The sequence below is a fragment of the Melanostigma gelatinosum genome (genome assembly GCF_949748355.1).
Source record: "Melanostigma gelatinosum genome assembly, chromosome: 2".
Classification (NCBI taxonomy): Eukaryota; Metazoa; Chordata; class Actinopteri; order Perciformes; family Zoarcidae; genus Melanostigma; species Melanostigma gelatinosum.
The window spans coordinates 17,774,206-17,786,585 of record NC_136635.1 but is presented as its reverse complement, the minus strand read 5'-3'; the positions used below and the strand labels follow the sequence as shown (position 1 = coordinate 17,786,585).

Sequence of the window (12,380 nt, the reverse complement as noted above, 5' to 3'; positions counted from 1 at the left end):
TGCCTCTTAAGGCAATTATCTTACAGGGATACTCTTACATCATTGCAGTTACTGTCCTCAGCAGTTACTGTATGCCCTGGATGAAGGGTAATCTGATAATCTTGTTAGCATTTATTTACAGTTGAGTGGATGGAGTGTTTAAATGCTATGATAACACCACGTGGATAGCATGTTTGAGTGCAAGTCAGTGTGTGGAGGAAGTATTTAAATCCTTTATTAAAGTAACAATATTGCAGAGAAAAAAATATTACATTTCAACTGAAAGTCCAAGAGATGCTTTCTTGAACTTTCTTGGCCGATTACGATTTCTTTAAAGTCTCACCTGCCAATTCTGTTTTTGCCGATTCGATTTTTTTCACCACCGTCCTGGAACCATATCCCATAAGTCAGTCAGCCGTCAAAAATTCTAATCCTTTTACTTTTTTAATGTCATCTATCGTGGTTATTTGCATAAAAACACAATTCAAATAATTAGGACATAGGAGATTTACTTAGATGAAGAAATATTTTGGCATTAGTGGTTCTAATTATATGTTATAAACTGGTTAGAGCAAGTAACCAGGTCATAATTCCTTCACTATTTTTTTAATTGCTGTGAAAACATCTTTAAACAACTGTATTTGTTCAAGTTTCTCACCAAGAACTACATTTTACAAGATTACATTTGAAAGCATCATGATTTACTGAGTACTCATTTTAACTGAGTAGAGCTTGAACGTAACATATTGCAAGTCAATGTAACCTCAGTTAACGTTAGCTGTCCAGCTCCGTACTGTCGGCAGACGAGCCGTCACTGTGATTACTCTGTGCGTATTTGATGGGAATGAATTGTAACATAATGAGTGTATAAATTAGCTGTTCCAAGCGATTTTACGGTTGTTCCTCTGCGGCTTATGTTGGACTTGCAGTCGTGACAAATTGCAAGCTTTATGTCTTCTTCACAAAATCGGAAATATGAAACTGAATGATCGGGTCATCTATGTAAAAACACCTCAATGTATTGAAAGTATCAAAGGTACTCGTAATGCAGAAAAACTGACTTATATATATGTATTGTGTCATTGGGTTATCATTACGTTAGCATTTGTAAGTAGCTTTTTATTGTTGTAGTTGGTCGAGGTGACGCTACCGGTAATTGTTTCTGTATACATATGTATATAAACGTTCATTTATATACAATTACTTCGTTTGATATTTAATTCGTACCTAAAGTAACGAAGGGGCCATTCTGTAGACTAAGTACTTTCACTGTTTATACATTAAGTACATGTTGCTATACCTTTTCTTATTCATTTAAATGTCAGACTTGTACGTGTAATGGAGTATTTTTACATCGTTGTATAAGTACTTTTACTTAATAGCAGTACCCAAGTGAATGAACTTGGGAACTGCAAATGAGAGTGGGGTAAGGAATAAACAGCGGCCATCTCATTAGCCTGCTGCTTCAAAAGAGAAGCTTAAAGATGCAGTCAGCATTTCAGCCAGACTCCTGATGTGAGCATTAACTTTATTGAGGATTGGAAATGTGAGATTATGAATCGGATGAACCCCAGCAATAATAAAGCCAGCACTTCTCATTTCATCCCATAAAAGGCCACAGTCGGGAGCCGTTACACTCACCTGAATTCACTCTCAGCAATAAGACATTATTCAAGATAACTGAATCATTATAATAAAGGACAAGGCTCACTATCATAATGAGAGATAACTCGAAAAGACACTCTTGGAAGACATCACCTTGTCTATCCGACAGGGTGTTGTCATGCACATATGGCGTGAACTCCCTTTAGGAGCAACAGAGTGGGAAGAGCACAGAAGATGGCAATTGCTTTGTGCCACAATGTAATGAAGTTGTGAGAAATGACAATGACTTTGCTAGCTACCAAGGCCAATCAAGGGGAACACTAGTGGGACATTGAGTCTGTCGCCAAAAAATTGTCTCAATAGTTCCGTCATAATTATTGTGACATGCTGCGCTGCTTTGCACTGATTGGACATGGATGTAAGACTGCATTGGTGCCCCAATGTCCCCACTCAATTCCACAGCCATTAGTGTCAATGGCAATATGAGTGATCTGTCACTGTGCAAGTCAGAGCTACCATCTGCTACCAAGAGAAACATGTGCCTGGTCTCACCAAACATCTGTGTAAAAACTTGACTTATTTCTTCCTAACTGAAGGATTACATTAAAGATTGTTGCAATAAAAATCTGAAATGAATTTCATGTGTTGGAGAAAATTCATTACATCAGCTGGAATAAACTCACAGAAGGTAAGTCCTTTATACACTACACATAAGCTAATGCTTGTTATAGATATTGCCAACATGTATTTCCTGAGGTCTCAGGTGTGGCTTATCAGCTGAGGATCAACATCCTTAAAAAAAAAACTTTTTTTTGGGTGGGGGGGGGGGGTTTGTCCCTTTTCTGATGCGAGGGTCCAAGGACAGAGGATGTTGTATGTTGCAAGTTTGTGATTTGTGATAGTTATCAAATAATGATGAATACCAAATTGAATTGAAATAATTTTAGTTGCCTGAACCTAGCCACGCGTACTTAACCGTTTTGTTCTTATCTAAAACGTGTCCAGTACACTCTGGTTTGCAATTAAATGTGTGGTGTAAACCAAGTCATATCCACAATTAGAAATGAAGTGCATATATAAAACAAGATAACCAAATGGGTAAACTTGAGATGCATATTATTCATTTGGTACATACAGTCACATGACAGTGTACAAGTTGTCAATGGTCTGTAGCACTGTACTTTCATTAATTACATTTCCTTTCTGTGCGTCTCTGTGAACTTTAGTTTCCCTCCACTCACCATGTTAAATATAAGATGGAGCCAAAGACAATTCTGGAGAGGCTGCACTAAAATCACTTGCTGTCAAGTCAATGAATGTCTGAGACTGACAGAATAATCCACATGTGAGCAGCTGTGCCCCCACAACACAACACAGCAGTACTTGGTGATCTACCCTGACATGTACCATGTTATGTGGCATGTCTGGATCAGCAGTTAAGACTGATTCTTTAAGTTACCAAGACAAGTGCAAACATGTTAAAAGCCAGCCTGTGCTGCTCGATGACTAGGCACAGCATACATTGAGCCATTCAGTATCTCTGGTGGGTACAAGATCTGCATACACTGTATTTTTATCCATCTGCCGTGAAGCCTCCTGGACTAAAGCACAGCACTCACCCTGTGTCCGTCAGACTCTGAAAGTCTACAGACCAGCCTGAATGTCAGGGGCACACAGGTCTCACGTGGCTGTCAAAAAACCTCGGAACAAATGTCACAACATCGGTGCTGACAACCTTCTCTAAGTGCTTGTTAAATAAAGATGTGGTGCCATACACTCAAGGTGCAAAAAAGTAGTCATAAGATGTGATCTGGGTCACATCACAGTCAACTGATGCGACATATTTTCAATAGTTGTTGGATTTCACATCATGACATGTTCGAATTCAATGGATGTTTTCCTACATTTTTTTACCATTTTCCATCCTTTTGTGTTTGGTCAACTGAAGATGCCCTCCCACTCTGTATCAGGCTGACTAAGTCTCTGTCGTTTAGAGTCTTCAGTGTCAAATTGAAGAGCATGGATATATTCATATGGTATATTTCTTTATTATCCTTTCATATCATGTCCTTGTATTTTAGACCACACGATTCCTCTGATTTTTTCCAACATTCTTCAGTTCACCACAGATCAAAATCCTTTAATTAAAAAGGACATCTTTGGTGCAGCACATTTCCCAATGACGTGCCAACCTTTTTGAGCCAGTTGCCATCTGCCATCACAGCACTGTGGCTGAGGCCTTATCCCCAGCAAGCTGTGTGAGCTGTGAGCCAGGAAGACAGGAGACAGAGGGAGGGAGGGAGGGAGAGAGAGATGGACACATTTGTCCAGTGCATCTGTAAGTGGGCCTTAACTGAGAAACATGCATGAACCATACTCTCTTATGGAGGAGATCCCATAATCTGCCTTGAGCAGAATCTGCCGTCACATTGTTTTAGTCCACTTTCTGGTTGTGCAACATATTCATCACAAATACAAATACTGACGCAAGTAAGACTCTACAAGATCACATCACGGACATTGTAATATATTCACTATGTTGATTAAAAGAATGCATTTTGTCATTGTGTCTCTTCAACCAGTCATGCTGTTTCTTTAATTTGTGAAAGAATTTCTACATAGAGAAAAAACACAACCAATTCCATTGGTACTGCTTTGCTTATGAACAGCTCATTGGGATTTAGTTATACAATATAATTTATACCATAAAATTTCACTGAACTAACTTTTATTTCATATTTTATAATTTTTTATTATTTTCATTATTAATTAATCTGCCAATAATTTTTTCGCATTAAGTTATTAATAGTGTCGTATATAAAATGTAAGAAAATATTGTGAAATGTCCAACCCAATTTGAGTTCTACAGTAGGTGGCGTCATTAACAGTCATCAATTTTACCCTAGACCCAGTGAAACAGAAGCTAGAGCGTCTCTAGCTTCTGTAAAGTGTACAGTATCAAGAGGGACTTAAATTAAATCCTTCACATTTAATTGGGCTGCTATAAAGTGGACAAGCTTAGAATGTAGCACGATACGGAGCTACAGAGTACTGTGGCTGCAGACACTTTTTGCATTTACTTTTAAATGGGTGAACAATATGAGCAGGAATGTGATCTAAAAGGGTTAAATAGGCATTTTTCATTGAATCTCAACTAAATTAATTTCAGACTGACTCAGAGTGACACTGTTGTCTGAGCTTGTATGCACTTGCACTGCACTGTATTGCACTGAATGTACTATTTTAACCTGGCAGCGAGTTGGCTGATAACTCATATAACTGTTGGCTGATAACTGATATGTGATATTTCTTACATTTCAGCAATCGGGCAGAGCAATAATTTAAGGTAAATGTTGTCTAAATGTTGTGTAAAGATTAGACACAGCCTTGGAGCTTAATGTCAAATTATCTGGCAGTTCGTGGTCGGAAATGAGTGTATAATAAGATCAACATGACAGTGTAAGCCATCAGGAAAAACAAATCCCTTAGTACAAAATATCTAACTTCCTTCCAACATCACGAGTAAGTATGCACCATGAATTAGGCTGGCTTCCTGTGCGTATGCAGAGTGAGTGATAAGTGCTCTAAATGCCTGAAGTTTAAACCTTTCAAAAGGACCAAATCCCTGCAATCTTCTCTGAGCAGGTCTTAATATGGTTGGACTGTGTTTTAAGTACCCCCCGGATAAAACTCTTAATGGTCATCATAAACTGTAATCCAGAGAGATTCTGCTCTTAATCCAGGATCGGGGTCCAGGAAACTGTTCAGTGCAAGTCGAGTGCAATCCCATTTTATGGAGCGATATCTCTCCTGTTCCGACTTGACTGCATGCAGAGCTGCCGGTTACCAGTAATTATGTATGGCTCATCATCATCAGTGCACAATCCTGAGTTAAAGTAACGTGGAAATTGAACAGACAGATGGTTGAAAGCAGCCATTTCATAAAAAAGGCACATTTTGTCATTTTGAAACCTCTGGTTTTCACGACTGAGTTGGTTATTTGAGTGAAAGCCTTAACGGTTGCTAGTACGATCCACTCACTGGGGGCCATGTACAATATGCAACACACATGCCGCAGTCAATTTCTATCGATTTTTTTATCACGAATCATAGGCCAGAAGGCATTTTAACTCCCAGACTTTGGAAAAAATATGCCTTGATTTCATTTTTCAATGGTGGTAAGATAGTTGTGGTGTAAGAAGAAGAAGAGAAACTCAGATGTTTTTGATCTATGTAGATCCAAAATGTGCCTCGTGTATGATTAATGAGATAAGATATCATTGTTGATGAACATTTGCAGCAGTGGAAGGTCAAGAAGGATCTTTCAATCTAAACTTTTAAGTCGACGAAGACACGAAATCGCTCAGGAAATAAATGAAAATGTTTGAAATTCCACAACAACTGAGCCTCAAACTGCTTCAGAAGATTGAGTGATAAGAATCCACGAGCAGCTACCAATGCATCAATAATAATAATGCATTATAATAAATGAGACAACACATTCAACTTTGGCTACAACTATTATTCCCATTACCTATTCATTTACTGATTATTTTCTTAATTAATTGTTTAATCTTTTGGTATGTAGCATGTCAAAGTCATTACAGTTTCCCAGAATCCACGGTAATGTCTTCAGTTGTATTGTTTTGTGGACTGTTTTAGAAACTGCTTCAACGATTAATCATTTGTCAGAATACTTGCAGATTCATTTTCTGTTGATCAAATAATTGATCAATCAAGTTACTGTTGCAGCACATTGAACACACACACATATAATCTGCATAATGAGTGCTTTTGATACATAGCTACATGTAAATATCTAATTCTAATGGTCATTTTTACATTGTGATATTATTCCTTTTAATTCAGTATCCACATCTTCCACCACTGCTGCATGATAATACGTTATACACGGTATTCCCACTTCCTCTCAGATGGGTTCGTGAACAAAGCTTTACAGCCTGACCACCGTTTGCCCAGAAGTGATTTGCTAAAATAACACAAACTGCTGAATGACCAAACACAGCAAAACACAGATTTCTGAAGAGTAAGTGCAGCTATAACACCACACAAATGACACGTTCGACCATGAAGAATATGAATCCCTGTTGCTTATGGATGTAAAATCAAACACAAAGTGCCTTGTAGTGGTGTTCTTACATCTAAGAAGTGAGAAATTGGTATGTACAGTACTTCAAGTGTTATAAAGAGATGCAAGTGGCTTTTTGTCACTGAAAGAACCACGGGTGATTCTTAGGTCAAGCTAATTTTTCACCTCCAATTCTACAGTATGCTTGTTCACCAACCTGACAGCCTTTAGCAATGCCACACTGTTTCCTGGCTCCACTTCAAAATTGATGAGGAACTAAGGAAAATGGGATTTCATCCAGAGTGAGGGTGCCTTTTAGGCCTAGGACAAATGTATAGAGGTGCTCATTTTAACTCTTCATCTTAAATAACTGCAATGCCACTGAGGAATGGTGAAAGGCTGGCTCAGAGGCAAGCTGAAGGACAATAATAAACAATGAACCATCACTGACTCTTCAGAGGCGATATATGGAAGCAGGGTACATACAGCAGGGAGGATATAGCACTTTAATACTACCATGATGTAAATTCCCACAACCCCTCATAATTAAGTGAGGTCTGTTGTTACAGGAGGAGGGTGATGATAGATCAAGCTGATGGTTCAGTTTCAGACACAATAATAATACAAGTTGGTCACAGTAAAGGTTCTGGTCTAATGATGAGGAAAAAGTAGATTTTGAATTTGAATGCTGCTTTTTTTGTTTGTAAAGATAATGTTGATTTTAAGTTTAAATTAGTCTATTTCACGTCATGTTTAGTGGCCACGGTTTTGTCATAAACTGACTACATTGCACTACATTAGATGTCTTAGTTTTCATTAAGCAATAAAGATTAACAGCAGCCAGGAGTGTTTCCTGTAATTGGCATTTCTATGAAAAAGTAAGTATTGGTCTAAGCTGAGTCACATATTTGGCTGTTCACTGTGTTTGTGAAACGCTTTAAGAGTTAAATTCAACACTAAACCCAATGTGTATGAAGTTCTATTGAGGGTTGGTGTTACATTGACTCTTGCTAGAGTGTATTTTTCGATATCAATGAAATATAAATAGAGTAAGAAAATTACACAATTGACAGTGTACACTTAAGCTTTATTTCAAATTAAGAGTTAAATAACTCAGGAAAAGGAAAACATTTTACACTGAAGTTTGGTAAACTTGATTGTGGAGCTGCAATGATCACATAATCAAAAGATAATTAATCTCCATTTGGTTGATCGATTAATGGTTTCATTCATTTCTCAAGCAAAATGGACTTTTATTTTTCATCAAATAAATACAATATAATAAATGAATTCAATATTTGTGTGGTTTGAACTGTTGTTTCAACAAAACGAGACATGAGAAGTCATTACCTTGGCGTCTGTAGAGGATATACTTTTTTTTGACATTTAAAATAAAATTCATAGACTATCAATTGATTAATCAACAAAATAATCAGCAGATTAATGAATAAAATGATAATAACAATTAATTGTAGCCCTTGTTTATTGTTGTTGACCGTGTAGTTTTTGTTGAAACAGCATTTTCTGTTATATACCGAGCGTTACTTTATTGTAACCTTACCAAACAGGCCGCCGGCGGTGCCATGCTGCGTGTAGACTGTGCGCGTACTATAATGGGAGGGTCTCTTTCCACCTGCCTGGAGGCTTGGGAGATGCACTCACAAAGCTGGCCACACCATCCCCGAAGCACACAACCAGCTGTTCAGTGTACTTGATGGCGGCCTTGCATTCTAAAACATGCCAACACACAAACTGGGAAAAGAAGATATAACTATGTCTCCCTATCCCCACATGTGGTGGAAGACAAAAAGCTCCCAGCTATAAAGCCCTGGACATGAAAGAACTCTTTATGTTCCTGGAAATAAAGGAGGAATTTGTCAAAGGGTGGCCAAGCTGCGATCAGGACAGAGCAGCAAGAAATTGGGATAAACCAAAAGGGCGGTTCGTTTACATACTCTCTTAGCTGAGGTCAGTGACGCTCAAAAGCTTCAAAGGAACCTTTCACAAAAGCTTCCACTGCCATTGGTGCGAAGCCTCCTGACCTCTTGCAAGATCTGCTGTGGCCAAAGAATGAATGTGTGGAAATGGCTGAAATAAACTAAACAGCAGCCTTGTCAGCCAAAGAAGAAACCGTCAATGTTCAGGTGGAGAGACGTCAAAGCTGGAACCACATCAGGCTCATGTGTGGCTTATCAGCTGAGGATCAACATCCTTAAAAGTTTTTGTCCCTTTTCTGATGCGAGGGTCCAAGGACAGAGGATGTTGTATTTTGCAAATTTGTGATTTGTGATAGTTATCAAATAATGATGAATACCAAATTGAATTGGAATACTTTTAGTTGCCTGAACCTAGCCACACGTACTTAACCGTTTTGTTCTTATCTAAAACGTGTCCAGTACACTCTGGTTTGCAATTGAATGTGTGGTGTAAACCAAGTCATATCCACAATTAGAAATGAAGTGCATATATAAAACAAGATAACCAAATGGGTAAACTTGAGATGCATATTATTCATTTGGTACATACAGTCACATGACAGTGTACAAGTTGTCAATGGTCTGTAGCACTGTACTTTCATTAATTACGTTTCCTTTCTGTGCGTCTCTGTGAACTTTAGTTTCCCTCCACTCACCATGTTAAATATAAGATGGAGCCAAAGACAATTCTGGAGAGGCTGCACTAAAATCACTTGCTGTCAAGTCAATGAATGTCTGAGACTGACAGAATAATCCACATGTGAGCAGCTGTGCCCCCACAACACAACACAGCAGTACTTGGTGATCTACCCTGACATGTACCATGTTATGTGGCATGTCTGGATCAGCAGTTAAGACTGATTCTTTAAGTTACCAAGACAAGTGCAAACATGTTAAAAGCCAGCCTGTGCTGCTCGATGACTAGGCACAGCATACATTGAGCCATTCAGTAGCTCTGGTGGGTACAAGATCTGCATACACTGTATTTTTATCCATCTGCCGTGAAGCCTCCTGGACTAAAGCACAGTACTCACCCTGTGTCCGTCAGACTCTGAAAGTCTACAGACCAGCCTGAATGTCAGGGGCACACAGGTCTCACGTGGCTGTCAAAAAACCTCTGAACAAATGTCACAACATCGGTGCTGACAACCTTCTCTAAGTGCTTGTTAAATAAAGATGTGGTGCCATACACTCAAGGTGCAAAAAAGTAGTCATAAGATGTGATCTGGGTCACATCACAGTCAACTGATGCGACATATTTTCAATAGTTGTTGGATAAGATGGATATTTTTCACATCATGACATGTTCGAATTCAATGGATATTTTCCTACATTTTTTACCATTTTCCATCCTTTTGTGTTTGGTCAACTGAAGATGCCCTCCCACTCTGTATCAGGCTGACTAAGTCTCTATCGTTTAGAGTTTTCAGTGTCAAATTGAAGAGCATGGATATATTCATATGGTATATTTCTTTATTATCCTTTCATATCATGTCATTGTATTTTAGACCACATGATTCCTCTGATTTTTTCCAACATTCTGCAGTTCACCACAGATCAAAATCCTTTAATTAAAAAGGACATCTTTGGTGCAGCACATTTCCCAATGACGTGCCAACCTTTTTGAGCCAGTTGTCATCTGCCATCACAGCATCAGATGGCACACAGGCTCAGGTGTGGCTTATCAGCTGAGGATCAACATCCTTAAAGAAAAAAGTAAGTAAAATATCTCAAATATTATTAAAATAATAGAAAAACATATATATATTTGATGTGAGTGTGTGTAAATAGTTCCTGCCAGTTTTTGATATATTTCATAGAGCAATGCACTGCAGCATCAAGAGCAAGCAGCTTTGGTTATATAATGTTTACAGTTTAAACATTGATGAAAAACTGTTGCATAACTTTCTACATTTAACATGGAATTATAAAAAATATCCTCTAAGCCCTCAAAAACACATTTATAATCTCCAGTGTTTGATAATGCTCTGAAAACATATTTAGTCATCAGAATCAAATCAACCAATTTCTCAAGCCAAACCATTAGCGACAAAAAAAAAAGAAAGAAAACTTTATTCATGTCACCGGATGAAATGTCAGCGTGGAACATGTTACTAATTTTCCTGATACCCTGTCTAAAAAGTAACAAAATGAGAGAAGCAAAGAGAAACACAAACAATACCACATCAGAAATCTCAGGGGGTGATGGGCTTTCATCTTCTCTCTTTTGCAAAGCTTTGCTCTCTGCTGTGTACTCCACCAGTCACATGAAAAACAAATGCCTCGTACTGACCCTCGCACCCGGAGATCAAGTGAATCTAAAAAAAACGTTTTCATATGGAATCAAAATGTTTTCTCTTTTTCTTAGCCTTTAATAAATAATTTAGATGTCATCAAATCTAAAGGAGGATGATGTTAAGTCCAATGAAGAGGTTTCAAAGACGTAAGAATCAGGAAGGTGTAGGTGGATAGACCATCGGTACAGTGCGGATAATTAAACTATTAAACCATGTTTCTCCTGTGTTATTAACATTAACCACAACATATGGACTAGAATAATGCATGGCCTCATAGAAACAACCCTGTGTTATAGAAGAGACATGTGCAATTGCAGGCAGTTTAAAGCTTACAGGGTATTTGTAAACGTAATACTTTATCTTAAAGCATAATGCAACACTGCTCAACAGCACACAATTGCTTACCAAAATGAGTATGAGGAGAAAATTAAACTCACCTTGGCTACCCTGTTGGCGACCTCCCGACCCACCATTAGCCCCTGGACAAACGTCCGGGCAGCGATGAAGGCCCTGGTGACCTGGGCCTTAAGTTTCCTTGGCACATCTCCAAAGGGCTTTAGCTGATCTGTGTATTTACTGACGCACTCCAAGTAGTCGTCTGTGAAGTGGTACTGGGCGTTGAGTAACTGGAACATGCGCTCCAGCAGCCTGGACCAGAAGTCGTTGAGCATCTCCTCCAGGTTGACGTTGCCCCCTGTGTAGTAGCGCTTTAGCTCAGTGAACAGGTCCTGGAACACCTCTGAGTTCTGCATGTACAGCTTCCCGTACGTCCTTGTGAACATACTGTTGAGAGACTTCTCAGAATTGTCCAGCAGCTCCAAGAAAAACTCTAGATAGATGGATGGTTTGGGGAGAGGAGGGAGAGATGGAAAAGACAAACACTTGGGTTATTGTGCCGATATTTACAGTATATAATGTCTTCTCCTACAATACAAACCAGACAAAAGGCTTTGACGAGGGCCGTTTAATCTAGTCAGAGCAGTGTTGTTGCACTTTAATGTCTCATTTCATGGCTCTGTCTGCGTATACAGCACTAATGTATAGCAGCCAACGATAGGTACTTGATTATGTGAAGAAAGTCAGTCCAAAGAATTAATAATTTAGTAGCAGAAATAATGGGCCACAAGGACTATGAATGATTAATGTAAAGGTTCTGATTGCATACTGTAACAAAATATTCATAAGTTTTAGACACAGACACTAGTATACATTATCAACTGGAGGGTCCACCGTTATTCCCAAACGCATTAGTTCCTCACTGAAACTATTTATTTGTCAACCGAGACAACTGGCCTCTGGACCTATAATTGAATATAGTGTTACAGTATATTGAAAGAGGCTTAATTCGCTTCGAATTATCTGAAGGGTATGTTTAACATAGGATACAAAATGAAACAAGCACATCTGTTTTATTTCTAGCATTATTTTTGTCGT

General features: G+C 38.5%; 1 protein-coding gene across 1 annotated transcript in view; it reads right to left on the bottom strand.

Moving 5' to 3' along the window:
* The window catches only part of LOC306796128 (glypican-6-like), a 126,980-nt gene that overhangs the window by 53,977 nt on the left and 60,623 nt on the right, over positions 1-12,380 (bottom strand). The window contains exon 4 of the mRNA XM_079294903.1: positions 11,384-11,775. Within this exon, the coding sequence (XP_079151029.1) occupies positions 11,384-11,775 (392 nt within the window). The remainder of the gene's footprint in view (positions 1-11,383; positions 11,776-12,380) is intronic.